A 17533-nucleotide genomic window follows, 5' to 3' on the forward strand; every position below is an offset into this window, starting at 1 on the left:
CTGTCTACCCACATAGCCACCCAGCTTCCTTGGCAAATGTGTAAACTGTATTCCATCGATTCACCTGCAGCTCAAAGAACCTCTAAGCCCATAATGACATTAGCTGCCGCACTTAAAAGAATATAGGCCGTCAACTACATCTAAACACATCTGCGCCGGTTCGCCAATCCCTGATGTCAGGATTAGAGGGATATTGACCTTCAGACCAGCATAAAGGAAATATATGGTGTGAAATCTTGATCTCTGCCCAAGACTGTCTGCCCATGGGAGGCAGATTATTTGAGGAACATGTGCTCACTGAATGGCTACGGCAATGTGTATTGCCGGATTACTGGTCTGGAAAGGATTTTCAGGACCACCCCCACACCCCCGGGGGGAAAGGACAGTAAGAAGGACAGAGCTCATTACATGTTGTGTGGTGTGATTACAGATACTTAGTAATTTATGAAATGAATGCAAGAATAGGCCAGCCAATAGCTTTTTTTCCACAGCTACCTTGTTCCGAAGAGGGAAGACTAGATAAGCAATACTCGATACTTCTGCTCCCCACTGTTATTTCCATTTGACAATCTTGTCCAATGGGATATCTTCCAGTGTAATTCCCCCAGCCATTCTGACATGCTTTCTCATAAATCAGTTTTGTTGCTTCCCGTAGGCAGCTGCTTCCTTTAGTCTGTACCCCTCAGTCTCTGATCCCCACCTACTGAGCACTAAGCGTCCTTACTTGTAGAGCTAGCCAATGGTTAGGGTCAGACTGGACCTGATATTTTATCTGAAGTGTTCAGGAGTAGAAAGAATCTAGACTGTGGAGATTGGCTGAAGCTTCAGAGAAGCTAAAGCTTTTGATATTAGCTAAATATCAAAACCAACACCATCAAGTCCAAGGGTTCATATGCAGACAAAAATCTGAGGCAGAGCCCAAAGGCCTGTGGGCTGGTAGACAGTGAAATGGGAAAGTAGGCAAGTTGATTGTGCTAGAAATGCGAGCTCTGTGTAACTGGGGTCCTGCTTGTCTTGTTCGTTGTTGTATCCCAACACCTCTTAAGTTCCTGGCACCTTTTAGGCACTCAATGTGTATTTGCTGAATGAATAAATGTCTTGGATGATTGCCACCATTGGGGCTGGCATTTTTGAGGCCTGTTCTTTTAGTCACACACCCTGAAGCCAGTTCAAAGCCAGAGTTCGAAGGCATAGTTCCCTACTCAGAGCACCGGGAGCACCTGAGTTAAGTACTGCCTTAAGGCAACGTGAGACTGAGACTGGTCAGGTGTCTGATTGTTCCACCCCATCAGGTTGCCTTGTCTCCCTATTTAGCTTGTCAGCCTCATGTCTTTTCCTAGGACAGTGCTGCACATGCAGCAGGGACTCAGAAAACACCCATCAGTTCAGGCTGAATTGTGCCGGGCTCCCTGGGTAACTCCTGCAGTTTGTTACCAGGCTCTCCTTCTCTAATCAAAGAACATTGTTTGCGTTATCTTACATTCATCAAAAAAAAAAAAAAAAAAAAAAAATCCTTAAGCTGAGGAAGAAAAAAAATACAAACTGGATGTTTGCAGCAAGACATGTAGCTTAATAATTAGGACTGAATTATACAGTGCATTCCATAGTAGAATTTGGAATGAAACCACAGCCTTTTGAAGCTGGTCTCCATGACATGTTCCATCTTGTTTCTTTTCTTAAAAGAACACAAAAGGTGAATCCTTTTAGCTTCTGAGACATAAGGCAGCCAGTCATCATGTGATTTCACAATGACCCTCCAGATTACCAAGACAAAATTTGGATTTTTCAGCTGTAATTCAGTGTTTCTTCTAAGAAAATAAGTTTTGTTTAGCCTAAAAGAGCCACTGATTTAACATTTTTTGACATCTTAGACTGAAAATTGTTCCAAACACAATTTGTTACTCTTTTGACAGAGGTCCAGATTTTGTAAAGTGAGAAACAGCTATTCTCATACCTGAGCCTTGATCTAAAATGGTTTCTCAATCTCAGCACCACTGACATTTTCGACCAGGTAATTTTTTGTTGTGGAGGCCATCCTGTCCTGTGCTGTATAACATGTGGCATCCTTGGCTTTGGCAGGTGGCACCCTCCCCGCCAATTGTGGCAAACAAAAATGTCCCCAGACACTGCCAAATGTCCCTGGGAGGGGGGCGGCCAAGTTTCCCTGCTGAGAACCACTGATCTACAACAGTCCTGTGGTTCAGTGTGGTAGGATCTTATTTTAAGGAGCTCTTGTGACTCTCCAGAAATTTCCCAACCATATCACTTTAGCATGAGAGTAGATCAGATTTTCTTCTTGCTTTTTAACAAGTATGTTCATTTGATTATATTCTCTTTTCCTGTCTAATACTAGAGGTATTTTATATTGCAGCCTCCTTAAGGTAACAAATGTTCTTTTTCTTTTCTTGAATTTCTTCACAGAAATAAGAATGGTATTTGGTCTGATGGATGCATTTAATGTATATCAACTAACCCTGTGAAAAACTCGGTATGAGAAACTCATTTCTGCTTTCAGCTGGTAGAAGGTTAGTATCATAAGGGCATAATTGTTTTCTTTTTTGGTCCTTGTCGGATTCTCAGTACCTGGAAGAACACCTGGTATGTAGTCATGGCTTAATAAATATTTGGTAAATTAATTATGTCACTTCTTTTCTAAAAAATATTTACTGGGCTCCCAATCCCATTTCCTAAGGGATAACACTGAGAATTCTTGGGCTGGAACTTAACACTTTCTTTATTCTGCATTTTCCAATCTTCTTCCCTGCTTCTATGCTACATAATCCCATCCCCTGACCTAAACTTATCTCCTAATATTTTCTCAAATTCCCACAAACATTCTTGCCAATGCACAAATTACTCACTTTGCTCTCTTTGCTTAGAATTTTTTTCAAGCTCTCAACTGAGTCAAATAAATGCAACACATACTTAAAAGGTCAGTCATCTTATTTCCTCTCTTTGGTTACATTTCCTGGCTCCAAGAACCCACAGGGACATCTTCTTACTCAAAGTCAAAAATTTGCTGGTCTGTACCTCTCCCTGAGTATTTTAATTCTAAAAGATGCAGCACCTTTCACTATACTATTTTTGAATTATCATTTTTGTGGGCAGATATAATCTCTTTCCAAGTACACCACAACCATTTTGAAGGCAGAAATAAATTATCATCTCTTGCTAAAGACATCATGGAGTATATTAAATGACACTTATATAGTGAAGGAGCAGTATTCTCCTTAATTCTTTTATTCAACTAGTACTTTTTTCCCCCTCATTTTTAAAATTTAATTTCTTTTCAGTGTAACAGAATTCATTGTTTATGCACCAGACCCAGTGCTCCATTCAAGTAGTACTTTTGTGCATCTACTCCATGCTGGGTATACGTCCCCTGTCCTCACAAAGTGTTTAGGCCAATTGGAGAAACCCTGGTATCAAATGTGGCAAGAACTAGATTTGAGTCCAAAGACTTTGGTGTGAATACTAACTTTGCCACTTACTAGTTGTGTGGTCATCTCAGTGACTTCATCCCAATGACTTCATCTGGAAAATGGGGATGATAATGCTTGCTCTGTCTACCTCCCATAATAAAGATCAAGCTGTATTGCATTTTATGTGCAAATATTTTCTAAATGACAGGATATGGTAGTTTTAATTTGTCCACAGGTTCTTTAATACTCTTCCCTTCAAGAAGTGGACCCTTATTCTCCTCTTGAGTCTGAGCTGGACTTAGTGACTCGCTTCTAATAAAGCAAAGTGATGCATGCAATAAAACAGCAGTGCAACTTCTGTCTTGGTTACTCTGTTTCTTTTTTTTTCTTTTTTTTTTTTTTAAAGATTTTATTTATTTATTTGACAGAGAGAAATCACAAGTAGATGGAAAGGCAGGCAGAGAGAGAGAGAGAGGGAAGCAGGCTCCCTGCTGAGCAGAGAGCCCGACGCCAGACTCGATCCCAGGATCCTGAGATCATGACCTGAGCCGAAGGCAGCGGCTTAACCCACTGAGCCACCCAGGCGCCCCGGTTACTCTGTTTCTTGAATTCCTTGGTCTGAGCAAGGGCAGCTGTTCCGATGTGAGAAGCTTTCTGGAGAGGCCCATATGGTGAGGGACAAGGGCCTCTTGACAACATGCTCAGACTTGGAAGCAGAACCCTCAGCCCCAGTCAAGCCTTCAGATAACTGAAGCCACAACCAGCCCCATTTGACTCTAACCTCATGAAAAGACCTGATACATACCATCCAGCTTAGCTGCTCCTGGCTTTCTGACCCCAAAATCATGTAAGACAATTTATGTTTTAAAAGTTGCTAATGTCGGGGATAATTGATTAGGGAGAGCTGGGTAACTGGATAATATGTACAGTACTAAAGAAATTTAAGGTATTGTTTTTGACTGTGCAAATATTTGTTGAATGAAGGATAACATAATCTACTGAGGTTTATAGCTGAATGATGAGTTAGGAGTGGAAGAAAAAGCAGCTTCCAATAAAAATTGCAAAACATTAAGAACTAGGAGAAATTAGATGAATGTAAAATTTCTGCTGGGTGATCGGCAGACATTTCCCACCCTGCCACATACTTCATTTTCTGAGAGGTATCAACCTGTGACAGTGACTGCAGGCTATGAGCCAAAGGGTACAGGCTGAAAGAATTGTTCATTTCTCCTAACTGCTTTTGGTTTATTTCATTTTCCATTCTCATTTTGAGCTAAAATTGATAGTTTTAATTAAATAAGAAATGAGAACTGTACTTCTCCTTTGCACAGGATATATACATATATACACTAAAGAAGGTAACCATGGTTCTTTGTTAAACACAAAGGCTATAGGCATGGGAATTTATGATTTGTTTGCATCAGTGCGACCTTCTGAAAGTCACTGCTCTCCCTTTGCCAGAGTAACACTGACCCAGCCTGGCCTTCATTATTAATAATGCCACTGGGAGGCTGAATTCACAGTCCTCACCAGTCAACTTTGTCAAAATTAATAAGAACTGGAACAAATTTAAATTTAAAGCTATCTAACTACATCTGGTCCACAGGATGCCCATTTATAACCAATTTCTTAAACACCCCACTGAGAACACAGTTGTGGAGGAGACTGTCAATTTATTAACCTATTTAATAATAAATACAGAATTTAAATTTCTCACTGAATATTTATTGACCCTAATTTTGCCAGGGTTTCAAGTGAAGGGCTTTGGAAGCTATGTTAACTCTTTAAAGCTGTAAGAATAGTACTTAATATATTTGCCTAAAATGTTATAGGTAATAAAAGAATGTGAACCATACAGATTTTCTGAAAATGTTTTATCAATCTGCTTGGTTAAAAGACTGATAGCTCATGGAAAATAAAACAGTGTAGTCACTAATTGAAGATGACATGCTACAATATATAAAAAATCCTAAAGACACCACCAAAAAATCACTAGAAGTAATAAATGAATTCAATAAAGTTGTAGGATACTGAATTAATACCCAGAAATCCGTAGCTTTTCTATATACTAATAAGGAAGTCTCAAAAAGAAGAATTAAGAAACAATTCTGTTTATAATTGCACAGAAATAAAAAACAAAACCAGAAAAACCTTAAGAATAAGCTTAACCTAAGAGGTGAAAGACCTGTATTCTGAAAACCATAAAATACTGATGAAACAAACTAAAGATGACACAAATAAATGGAAAGCATCCTATGCTCATTGATCAGAAGAATTAATATTGTTAAAATATCCATACTACTCAATTCAGTTTACAGATTCAGTACAATACCTATCAAAATACCAACATCATTTTTACAGAACTAAAAGAAATAATACTAAAATTTTCATGCAACCACAAAAGACCCCAAAACAGCCAAAAACAATCTTAAGAACAAAGCTGGAAGTATCACAATTCCAGATTTTAAGATATACTACAAAGCTATAATAATCAAAACAGTATGATACTGACACAAAAACAGACACATAGGGGTGCCTGGGTGGCTCAGTGTGTTAAGCCTCTGCCTTCAGCTCAGGTCCTGATCCCAGGGTCCTGGGATTTAGCCCCACATTGGGCTCTCTGCTCAGCAGGAAGCCTTCTTCCCCCTCTCTTTCTGCCTGATTCTCTGCCTACTTGTGATCTCTCTCTGTCAAACAAATAAATAAAATCTTAAAAAAAAAAAAAACAGACACACAGATTGTGGAACAAAATAGAAAGCTCAGAAATAAATCCATGCTTACATGGTCAATTAATCTATGACAAAGAAGACAAGAATATACAATGGGAAAAAAATCTCTTCAACAAATAGTGCTGGGAAAACTGGAGAGCTACATGTGAAAGAGTGAAACTGAGCTATTTTCAAACACCATACACAAAAATAAACTCAAAATGAATTGAAGACCTAAATGTGAGACCTAAAACCATAAAAATCCTAGAAGACTACATGAAAATAAAAACCTTTTGCACAACAAAGGAAACTATCAATAAAACAAAAAGTCAACCTACCAAATGGGAGAAGATATCTGCAGAAGATATATATGCAAACTATATATCCAATAAGAGGCTAATAGCCAAAATATTTAAAGAACTTATAAAACTCAATACCCCCAAAATAAAAATCCAATAAAAAAATCAGCAGAAGACATGAACAGACATTTCTCCAAAGAAGACATCCAGGTGGCTAAGAGATATATGGAAAGATGCTCAACACGTTACACTCAACGGAATGGCTAAAATCAAAAACACAAGAAGCAGTAAATGTTGGCAAGGATGTGGAGAAAAAGGAGCCCTCATGTACTGTTGCAACTGGTGCAGCTGCTCTGGAAAACAGTATGGAGGTTCCTCAAAAATTTAAAAAGAGAACTACCCTATGATCCAATAATTGTGCTACTGGGTATTTACCAAAAAACTCCACAAAAAACACAAATTCAAAGGGATACATGTTGGTAGTGTTATTTATAATAGTCAAACTATGGAAGCAGCCAAATTTCCATTTATCCAGATGAATGGATAAAGAAGATGTGATGTCTATTATTCTATCTATAACTATATTTATATCTATACAATGGAATGTTATTCAGTCATAACAAAGAATGAAATCTTGCCATTTGCAACAACATGGACACAGCTAAAGAGTACAATGCTGAGCAAAATAAGTCTGAGAAGGACAAATACTATATGATCTCACTCATGTGGAATTTAAGAGACAAAACAAATGAGCAGAGAGAAAAAGAAAGAGAGAGAGAGAAATTAAGAAACAGACTCTTAATTATAGAGAAAAACTGATGTTAGTTACCAGAGGGGCGGGGGTGGGGGTATGGGTGAAATAGGTGATGAGGGTTAAGGAGTGCACTTGTCATGATGAGATGATGAGCACCAGATAATGTATGGAATTGTTGAATGACTGTATTGTACACCTATAATTAATATAACACTATATGTTAACTAACTGGAACTAAAATAAAACATAAATAATAAAATAAAGAACTTATACAATTCAATACCAAAAAACCAAACAATCCAATTTAAAAAAATGGGCAGAGAAGCTGCAAATATGAAAATTTCATATTTTTTTTCTACAGGAGACATACAGGAAAATGCAAATCAAAACCACACTGAGGGGTGCCTCGATGGCTCAGTGGGTTAAGCCTCTGCCTTTGTCATGATCTCAGGGTCCTGGGATCGAGCCCCACATTGGGCTCTCTGCTCAGCAGGGATCCTGCTTCCCTCTTTTTCTCTTCCTGCCTCTCTGCCTCCTTGTGATCTCTCTCTGTCAAATAAATAAATTAAATCTTAAAAAAAAAAAACAAAACACACTGAGATATCACCTTATTCCTGTCAGAATGGCAAAATCAAAAAGACAAGAAATAACAAATGCCAGAGAAGATATGGAGAAAAAAGAACCTTTGTGAGAATACAGCTACTATGGAAAAATAGTATGAAAAAATAAATAAAAAGTGAAGTACCATATAATCCAATAACTTCACCACTGTGTATTTACCCAAAGAAAATGAAAACATGAATTTAAAAAATATACGATAGGCACCCATATGTTTATTACAACATTATTTACAGTAGCCAAGATATGGAAGCCACCCAAGGGTCTACTCAATAGAGGAGTGGATAAGGAAGATGGACTATTATGCATCCTTAAAAAAGGATGAGTTTGTGCTATTTGCGGCCACATGGATAGAGCTTGGGGCTATTACGCTACATGAAATGAGTCAGACAGGGAAAGATAAATACCATATGATTTCACTTATATGTGGACTCTAAAAATAAACACAAATAAATAAACAACCAGGACAAATCAGACCTATAAATTCAGAGAACAAACTTATGGTTGCCAAAGGTGAAGGGGGTGGGAATGGGCAGAACTGGTGAAGACGAGAGGAGATACAGGGTTCTAATTATAGAAGAAGTAGGTCATGGGATGAAGGGCACAGCATAGGGAATATAGTCAGTGTTGTATTTTAACAGTGTTGTATGGTGACAGACAAGTGGCTACCATTGTGCTGAGCACATCATAACAGGAGCTGAATCACTATATTGTACACCTGAAACTAATATAACATTGTGTGTCAACTACACTCAAATAAAAAAAAAAAAGAATTAAAAAAAAAAAAGAAAGTAAGACTGAAAACATTCTTACTTGTAGGAGACCTGCTGTTGACTGGAGAAGGTTGGGTGCCAATGGTTGATGTGACAACATCATGCAGAGGACCTATGGAAGGGTTCACTGAGCCTGAAAGGATGAAATGGATAATGATGATGAACAAAATATTGTAATAGAAAGATGATGTGCTGACCTAATTTTCCCCACAACTTTATCCATTATCTCAGAAATCGTTATTGAAGGTCTGTTACATTAAGGCTGTGGGACATTGTGGTGGAGGACATCAGGCTGCCTTTACGGACCAGACCCTAGGTAACAGGCAGGGAGCCAGGCACTGTGTTGAGTGTAGGGCACCACGGGGTTGCAAAGAAAGGGCACCGGCTGATATTGGGAAGTCAGGAGAAGCTTCCTGGTGTTAAAATAACATTTAACCAAGCACTGGTAAAACAACTATAGCAGCTAATATTTCAAAGTATTTGCAAAGTAATCATACAATCTACAAATCTGTAAGCCTGTAAAATTAGATTGGCAAGAGTAGAAACTCTTGCCAATAGTTACAATGATGTAACTATCCAACCGGAAGTAACATCAATGAGCCTAAGATTAATGGTATTATTACTCCCATTTTTAAAATGCCTGTTTTTGTCAGAAAATTTTCATCTGGTTATAACTTTTCTCTCTGTGTGTGTGGGGAGCAGGTAGGGATGAAAGAGAGACTAGAATATATTGTTTTATCATATAATACATTTATATCGGTTCCTTAAAGCTCCCACTATTCAACTGTAAAATAGTCCTACTAACAGTATAAAACAATCTACAAATGCCAGAAGGATCTACTGACTTTAGGAAGGTCAGGGTTAAATATGGTTAAATGATTTTGAGGCGAGGGAATTTTGCAACTTTCTAGATATAATGACATTGGGTAGAGTGTCACACATCTGATGAGCTGTGTCAATTACTTGGACATTTAATTATAAATTATACTATTGGTTCTGTTCTATAATTTACTTTAAGAGAAAAGAATATATTCTATAAATTGTGTCACCTGATAGCACATAGCACATTGGAAGGGATCTGTGTTTTGTAATCAAGATGTATCTGTGTTTTATTTTCAGTGTTGGTAGTGTTGTTGCTGTTGGCTGTAGGTGATGTTTACAGCTGGCTCTGACTTGTTATCATATAAATGATCCCTTGCTATTAAGCTCTGAGGAAGTAGGTGTGGGATGGGTAGAAAGTTACCTGAGAGCATACAAATAGACTAGTGGAATGACCATTTTCTTCCACCCATCCCACCTGAAACATATTTGAACACTTCAGCATGACATTCAAATCTGATCATTATTTTCCTCCCCCTGTTCCATTCCCCACTTCATTTCCCGATGCTGCCTATCATCTTTTACAACTCAAATCATCCACTCAATCCAAGGGGTGATATTTCAACCTGATCTCTGTGGATTCTTGCTTTGTGTGCATGCTGTTTCCTTATACTTTCCCATTGCAAACAGCCTTGTATGTACCATCTGAAACTTGAAGAATCCCAGGGATCTTTGTGATGTGCTCAGAGTCCTAATGTTTACCTTAGCAGGGACCTTAGTACTCTACATCATCAGTATACCCCTCAAGAGAAGTGACTGTGTTGCTCCTCATGGTATTTCTGGTTCCTGGCAAATGCAAGTGGATGAATGAATGCATATGGATTCATTCTAAACATTGAAAGAGAGAAGACCAACTTTAAGTGCCTATCTGATGGCTGGTGCATAATGAGCATCATCTGCCAAAGCAGTAACCTTAGTAAGCATGGGCCTGGAAAAAGAATGCCTTGGTGTTTTGCTCTGTAGACTGAGTGGAACAGAGGGTGGCAAACTACGGCCCACAAATCAAATTCCACCCATCGCCTGCGTTTGTAAATAAAGTTTCATGGGAACACAGCCATGTCCATTTGTTTATGTAATGGTTTATGGCTGTTTTTGTACTACAATGGCAGAGCTGAGTAACTGCGATAGAGACCATACGGTCCACAAAGCATAAAATATTTACTATCAGGCAGATAAAAACAGAACATGTTTGCTGACTTCTGGAAAAGAAGATGTTGATAGGTTATGCTTAATCCTAGATTTCTGCAAAGGGAAACATTTATTTTTCATTTACTGACTATTTCTATTTTAAGATATTATTCTGCCATGTTTAACACCACATGGCTTTGTAATCTGAGGGCTTCTCAGCACACATATCCTTACAGTGTATTAGGAAGTTGCCACTGCAAGATTTGTATTTAAAGATGAACTCTTTGCCCTGTAACAAAAATGATGCATGGCTTTCAACATGAAACCTGCAGCCAGAAAAAAAAAAAAAAAAAGCCCTTCTGGTTTCAGATTGTCCTGTAAAGTAGAAGCTCTGCTTTGGTCAAAACAAAACTCAGAGGGTGTAGAAAGAAGTGGCTAAAACCTAACGGGAAATCGAAACAAAACAACAAAACTATTTCCCAAAAGTCAAAAGCAGAATTTAGCAGAAGCCTGTCAGTCGGTTTTCAGACCATCACATTTGGCAACCGGTTCTAAGGGATGAAGCTGCTGGCCTAAAGCAACTTCATCTGCTCCTGAGTGTGTCTCCTCTGCAGACCTGGCAGGACGCTCAGGACCACCTTCATGGTTAATAGTGGCCAGGTGTTTGTCTGGCCCACAGGGCAGCTGGTCAGTTCTAGGCCTTCCTCAGAGCTTGGATTAGCACTTAACTGGTCCATCTAGAAATGAACCAAACTTCAGATCTTCCTAGATCCTTGCTTGTGAAAATGTAGTCCATGGCTTCTTTTAGGAGCGTGTTTAGAAACGTAGAATCTCTGGCCCTCCCCCTCCAGCTCAACTTAGTGAATCAGAATCTTCTTTTTAACAAGATTCTTGGGTGATTTCTGTATATATTAAAGTCCTTAACTGATACCCTTAGGATCCCTAGGATCAGACAGGGTATGAGAAAAATCATGAAATAGGAAGGATTTGGCATATTCTGCCTCAATATTCAGTTGTTCTCTTGCCGCACTATTGAGATATCCCTTTCTGATCCTTTCTCCATATTCCAAAATACACGTGCACCCTCAAACAGACATGACTCATCAACCCCTAAATCTCTGTCTATCCCAAATGGAAAGCCATTTAACGATGAATAACAGCTTATGACAGCGAGGACATTACCCACCCCAGGGGGTATTTGCACTCAACTTTTGTTTTAAAATAAAGAAAAAAAACTCACCTCCACCTCAAAACAAAACAAAATAAGACAAGGCAACTCTGTATATGCCAAAAAAGTTGACCCAACAGTGCTAGAACTTTAGACATTCTGGTAAACCAGGGTAGCAGTGAAGCAAACTACCTTGGTCCCTCCTGTTAACCTAGTAGTCTTTGAACTTTATCAAATGCCCTTAGGTCATGTGATGGATTAACTTTCCTTTGAATAGCTATAGATCTTGCATTCATTCTTTCCTAGAAAGAACAGAGCACTCCTACACCTCTTGAAACAGGAAGCAGACCCCCTTGCACAACCCTCCAGCACTGAGATAAGGTCTCTAGCTGGTAACACCAAGATATCATATCATCAAGAAATGTTACAGAGCACTACATTCCCTTACCAACTAACTGCCCTGAACCCCTTTAAAAACTCCCGGACCAGGGAGAAAGCCTTTGGACAAGACTCCACCTTCTCCCCAGGTGGCCAGTCTCTTGAATAAAGCTCATATTCCTTTCTAGGCAAAACTCTTTTTTTTTTTTTTTTTTTTTTTTTAAGATTTTATGTATTTGTTAGAGCCCACAGGCAGGGGGAGTGGCATGCAGAGAAGGCAGAGAGAGAAGCAGGTTCCCTGCTAAGCAAGGAGCCTGATGCCGGACTCCACCGAGCACCCTGGGATTGATTATGACTTGAGCCAAAGGCAACCGCTTACTGGACTGAGCCACCCAAGCCAACCCCAAACTCTCTTTTGAGTATTGGCCTATTGAGCAAGGGGCAGCCAAACTTGGGGTTTGGTAACAGCAGGGTAGGATATTTTGGAAAGGATCTTTTAAAAAAATGTATTTATTGTTGAGTCACAGGAATCTGCAGGCCCTGGTACTCCATGGCTGCTTGATGAGCCACTGATCACCCGACCCTGATCCCTCCCCTTTTCCAAGTTTACTAGAATAAGAATCACTGAGCATTTGAAATTCCGGGGAGACTGTGAGGTAGGTGGGGAAGGGACCGTCTCAGGGGACTATTAGCTTGCAGGCTTCCAACTCTTCTTTGGGAACAAAGGGCAGCAAAAGCTTCTCTTACTAAATCTCCTTTTTGCTCTGTAATATTCTCAGAATTTCTCCACTTTAGATTTTTGTCTTGTATTTTCATCTCAATATCTATCAACAGTAATGGCTTGATAAAGCAATAACTGTTGCACAAAGCATCAGAAGTTTTCCCAGTGTTCATAAAGCACCCAGCAGTACTACCATGAGCAGAAAGTACGTTTGGAAGAAAGTGTTTCAGAACTTAAAACAAGTAAGGGAGTGTGATCCAGTGATGACACTGCTTTACAGAGTCTCTGCTATATCTTCTAAATCATTCCCAAAGATCCATGCTAGAATGTGACTAGAATGTAAGCTGTAATTTTGGGAAACTGCACTCTTCAGGATTTATTGGTTTTAATATTTGATCATAAGGGCTAAAAATTCATTTGACAATGTAAAAATAACCATTTGCTCAGAACCTAAAATTATACTAGATCAAGGGCTGTCCTGTAAAGCTGGAATTGTGGTATGCTTTGGGAATCAGGATCAGTGCCCTTCCTTATTATCCTAAAATTAGTTATTATTTTCTTATCTTAGGACTTAGCTTAGCTCAAGAAAATGTGAAGACAAGCCACAGATTGGGAGGAAAATATTTGCAAAAGATTCAACTGGTAAAGGACTATTATTCGAAAAATACAAAGAACTCTTGAGACTCAACGGTAAGATAACAACCTACCTGATTTTAAAATGGGCCAAAGACTTTCATAGACACCTCAGTAAAGAAGATAAATGGATGGCAAATAAGCATATGAAAAGATGATTCGCATAATATGTCATCAGAGAAATGCAAATTCAAACAACAATGAGATATCATTGCACAGCTATGAGAATGGCCCAAATCCATAACACTGATGCTGGAGAAGATGTGGAGCAACAGGAACTCTCATTCGCTGCTGGCAGGAACGCAAGATAGTACTGTCACCTTGGAAGAGAGTGAACCCAAACCTAAACATACTCTTACCTGCAGTCCAGCAATTTTATTCCTTTGTATTCACTCAAAGGAGCTGAAAACTCGTGCCCACACAAAAACCTCCACATGGATCTTCACAGCAGCTTTATTCATAACTGCCCAAACTTGGAAGCAACCAAAATGTTTTTCAGTAGGTGAACAAATATATAAACTGCTCCATGTATAAAATTGAATAGTATTCAGTACTATTAAAAAAATAGGCTGCCAAGCCATAAGACAACACTGAAGAACCCTAAATACACATTATGAAATGAAAGAAGCCAATCTGAGAAAGCTACATACGGTATGATTCCGACTATATGACATTTGGAAAAGGCAAAATTGTAAAGCCTACAAAAAAAAAAAAATCAGTGGTTGCCAGGGATTGGAGTTGGGGTAAAGGATGGATAGGAGGAGCAAAAGGATTTTTAGGGTGAGAAAATTTAAGGCTGTTTGAAACTACTGGCAGGTACATGTCATAGTACATTTGTTCAAACCCATAGAATATACAATACCAAGTGTGAATCCCAAAGTAAATTATGGACTTTGTGTTATTATGATGTGTCAGTGTAGGTTCATCAGTTGTAACAAATGAACCTTTGTCTTGAGTCAAGCTGATAGCGAGGGAGAATGTACTATGTGGGGGAGGGTATATAGGAAATCTCTGCACCTTCCTCTTTTGCTGTCAACCTAAAACTTCTCTAAGAAAATAAAATAAAATAAAACCTTTAAACCAAGAAAAACTCAGTTTTAATGTCAGGAAAGATTGGAATTTTAAACATGGTTCTGTGATGGGATTTAGGAATTTAAGGTTGTTTGGGTGTTAGCTCATGTTCTTAGAGTCTGTCAAAGTTACTGGCAAATCCACATGAGAACCAGTCACCTTTACCCTATTCTAAGACTGTAGACCTTAACTGTGTCCAGCCTTCTAGAAAGGACGTGCATTTATCTCTGAAGGAACTAGACAAAACTAAGTATGGATGTTCCAGTGTAAATCCACGACCACTTCTGAATGATTAACTCAGAGTTCACAGGGAGAAGCTTGTGCAGTATTATAAGAACGATGCCACTGTCCCAGATTCAGAATGGCACCTGCTCCTCAATGGTGGATTTGCATTGAGCCATGTACCCTTCCCATCCAAGGCTCCCAGGAACCAACTGCCTGCATTTGTGAAAGCGCTGGGTAGGACCCAAGACACAGACAGTGGCCTTGAAGCAAAGGGAAACTTTTCCTTATAAGCTATCCTGGATTTTATGAGTATGATACAGACTACAGTATCTCTGAAAATAGGAAGGTGGTAAAAGATGTTAATGGTCTTGCAGAGTTGTAATAATGGCTAACAAATCTGCTCAAGTATTACTTTACTGTTATCTGTGCATGTTTGATAGTTGTCGTTACAAACTTCTATTTTTTATAGGCAATCTGTTGTCGCTGTATTTGTTGAGACATTTGTTCACATCTTTTAGGTAGAAAAATCTCCATTATCTGGTGAGGTATAGAGTAGCGAATATTCTGGTTAAGCAAATGTTGTGATAAGTAGAATGATCCTGCATATCAATTTTCAAGTCATAAAAATCTTCAATGTGTCAGATTCTGTGCTTCAACCTAGGGGCATGAAAATCATGAGGATAGAGTCCTTATCCTCAAGCTATTTATATCTCATACATGGCTTAAGTATTAAAATTATAAATTCTATATATAATTTAATACTTAAGTATTAAAATTATAAGTTCTATATATATAATTGAAGGTTTTTAGTGACTCAGAAGGGATTTTAGGATTTTAAGAATCTCTCTTGATCATCAATATATTAGTGTTAATTTTCATCATATGGTATGTTAGCAAAAAGCTATTATTAAAGAAAGTTGAAAAAAATTTGCCATATTCATCAGAAATTCTCAGGAACAGGAATCAGCTACTTTTTATTTGAAGAAATTCTTTTAAGCAGAGTCCCATTGTTTTGTCAAAAAAGTTTTGATAGTATGAAATTTAATAATTTTGAGCTGTGTAAAGAGTTTTCCAAGATTAAACTACCATGGAAATAATGAGTGTTCTATTTATTCTAATTAGAAGGGTTCTGAGTTTATGGCAGTCTTGATCACCCCTGGTTGACCTTATTAAATAGACAACTCACCCAAGGAAAAAGTGATCTTTTCAGATGAGATATTCCACACTTCATTTCCGGGGACTGGAGACAGAGCCATACACCAGATGGTCAGGTTGTTTGATTCGGCTGGTTTATTACCATACACCTTTGTCAAAACAGACTTCAGCTCCAAAAATCCACCTTTGTCTTTTCTCTCTTCATTAGTAATGTATATTCCTATAAGACAGATCCGGGATAAGATCAGTCACCAGTTTTCTGTATGAGCCATAAAATGATGTCGAGGCATGGCTGGGGATGGTCCAGTTTACAGTAAAAGAGTCTAAAATGGTCAAACCACAGCTTCTGCACACTGAGGGTTTATTCCAGCAGGCCTAAACTGTTAACCTAAACTGTTTTGCTCAAGCTCCTGCATGGTATTGATCAATGGTCAAGGCACAAAATGTATCGATTAATAGTGTTGCTTTATTTGTGACCATGGGTCCGGGGTTGGGGGCCCGGACCATGGGCCCGTGGTTGGGGGCCAGCTGTCCTAGCTCACCAGCATTGTTTATTGGAAACAGTGAGACTGATCATTTGCATGTGACCTGGGCCAGAACCTGGGAAGGCTTTACTGTCGAGTCTGGTTACATAGCAGGAATATGCCTAAGTAAAATACAAAACAACCTCAGCCAAGATTCCATTTTGGGCTCCCCATTTCTGAGGTATTCTCTGCCATATTGGTGATCCCCTCCCCTTTAAAAAGAACCCCATGCCTGATTTCACTGCCCCCCTTGCTGTAAATCTAGACACGTGATATGTACCCTTACTTTAATGGTGTTTTTATATTGTGTCTTTTTCCTGAAATAAGCTATAGATTTATAACCACTGTCATTTTGGGTCTTGTGAGTCTCCTTTAGAAATAGAAACTATTTAACTGCCACTGTTAGTCCAGCCTCCAAATAGCACACATGGCAGCAGGAAATTAATGTAAAACCATCTGTCACTGTAGGCCAGAACTTTCTGGACTCTCCGTAGCTTTTTTACACGACGGGCTCTAAATGCTAGTTTTGAAGTTGTTGCTTGCCAAAATAATAACTAAACGCAGTTTTACCACACTGTCTGGCCTCATGGTTGGGAGGGTAACCCAGTACATCAAGCCAGGGCTTATTTAACAGGAGAACATATATCTAATGACCTTTAAGAGGTATTTTCAGGATTGCATCCATCATTATTAAGGGTGAATTATTTTCAAGTGAGTAACAAACCCAGTAAGAGTCTAAAAATGAATCAAGTGGATTGATATAATCGTTCATCAACATGAACTTTTTATTTTATCAGTTAAAAGTAATAATGTATCAAAAGCTATGGGACTCAGTTACTGTTGAAAAGATATTGAGCTTTGAGCAAAAGAATGACTCAAGAGAAAGGGGAAGGGCTATTGTCCCAGGCAGGGAATGGCTGGGATCATTCTGCCTGTTTACTACCTCTGAAAAGTACAGCTTTGTACGTTCTCACCTGAGCTTGCCTCTATGTGTGTTCCAGCTCCAAGACTTTTTAATCCTCCTAGAGGAGTTCCTTGTCATAAAGCCCAGTCCTTTATGTATACTTCCTCTAGTCT

At 38.7% G+C, this 17533-nt stretch overlaps 1 protein-coding gene across 1 annotated transcript in view; it reads right to left on the reverse strand.

Annotated features, from left to right (window-relative positions):
- The window catches only part of CD96 (CD96 molecule), a 90329-nt gene that overhangs the window by 30478 nt on the left and 42318 nt on the right, over positions 1-17533 (reverse strand). Inside the window, exons 7-8 of the mRNA XM_059388132.1 lie at positions 15964-16152; positions 8615-8707 (exon numbers count right to left, since the gene is read on the reverse strand). Of these exons, the coding sequence (XP_059244115.1) occupies positions 8615-8707; positions 15964-16152 (282 nt within the window). The remainder of the gene's footprint in view (positions 1-8614; positions 8708-15963; positions 16153-17533) is intronic.

This window comes from Mustela nigripes, chromosome 2 (genome assembly GCF_022355385.1).
Source record: "Mustela nigripes isolate SB6536 chromosome 2, MUSNIG.SB6536, whole genome shotgun sequence".
Lineage (NCBI taxonomy): Eukaryota > Metazoa > Chordata > Mammalia > Carnivora > Mustelidae > Mustela > Mustela nigripes.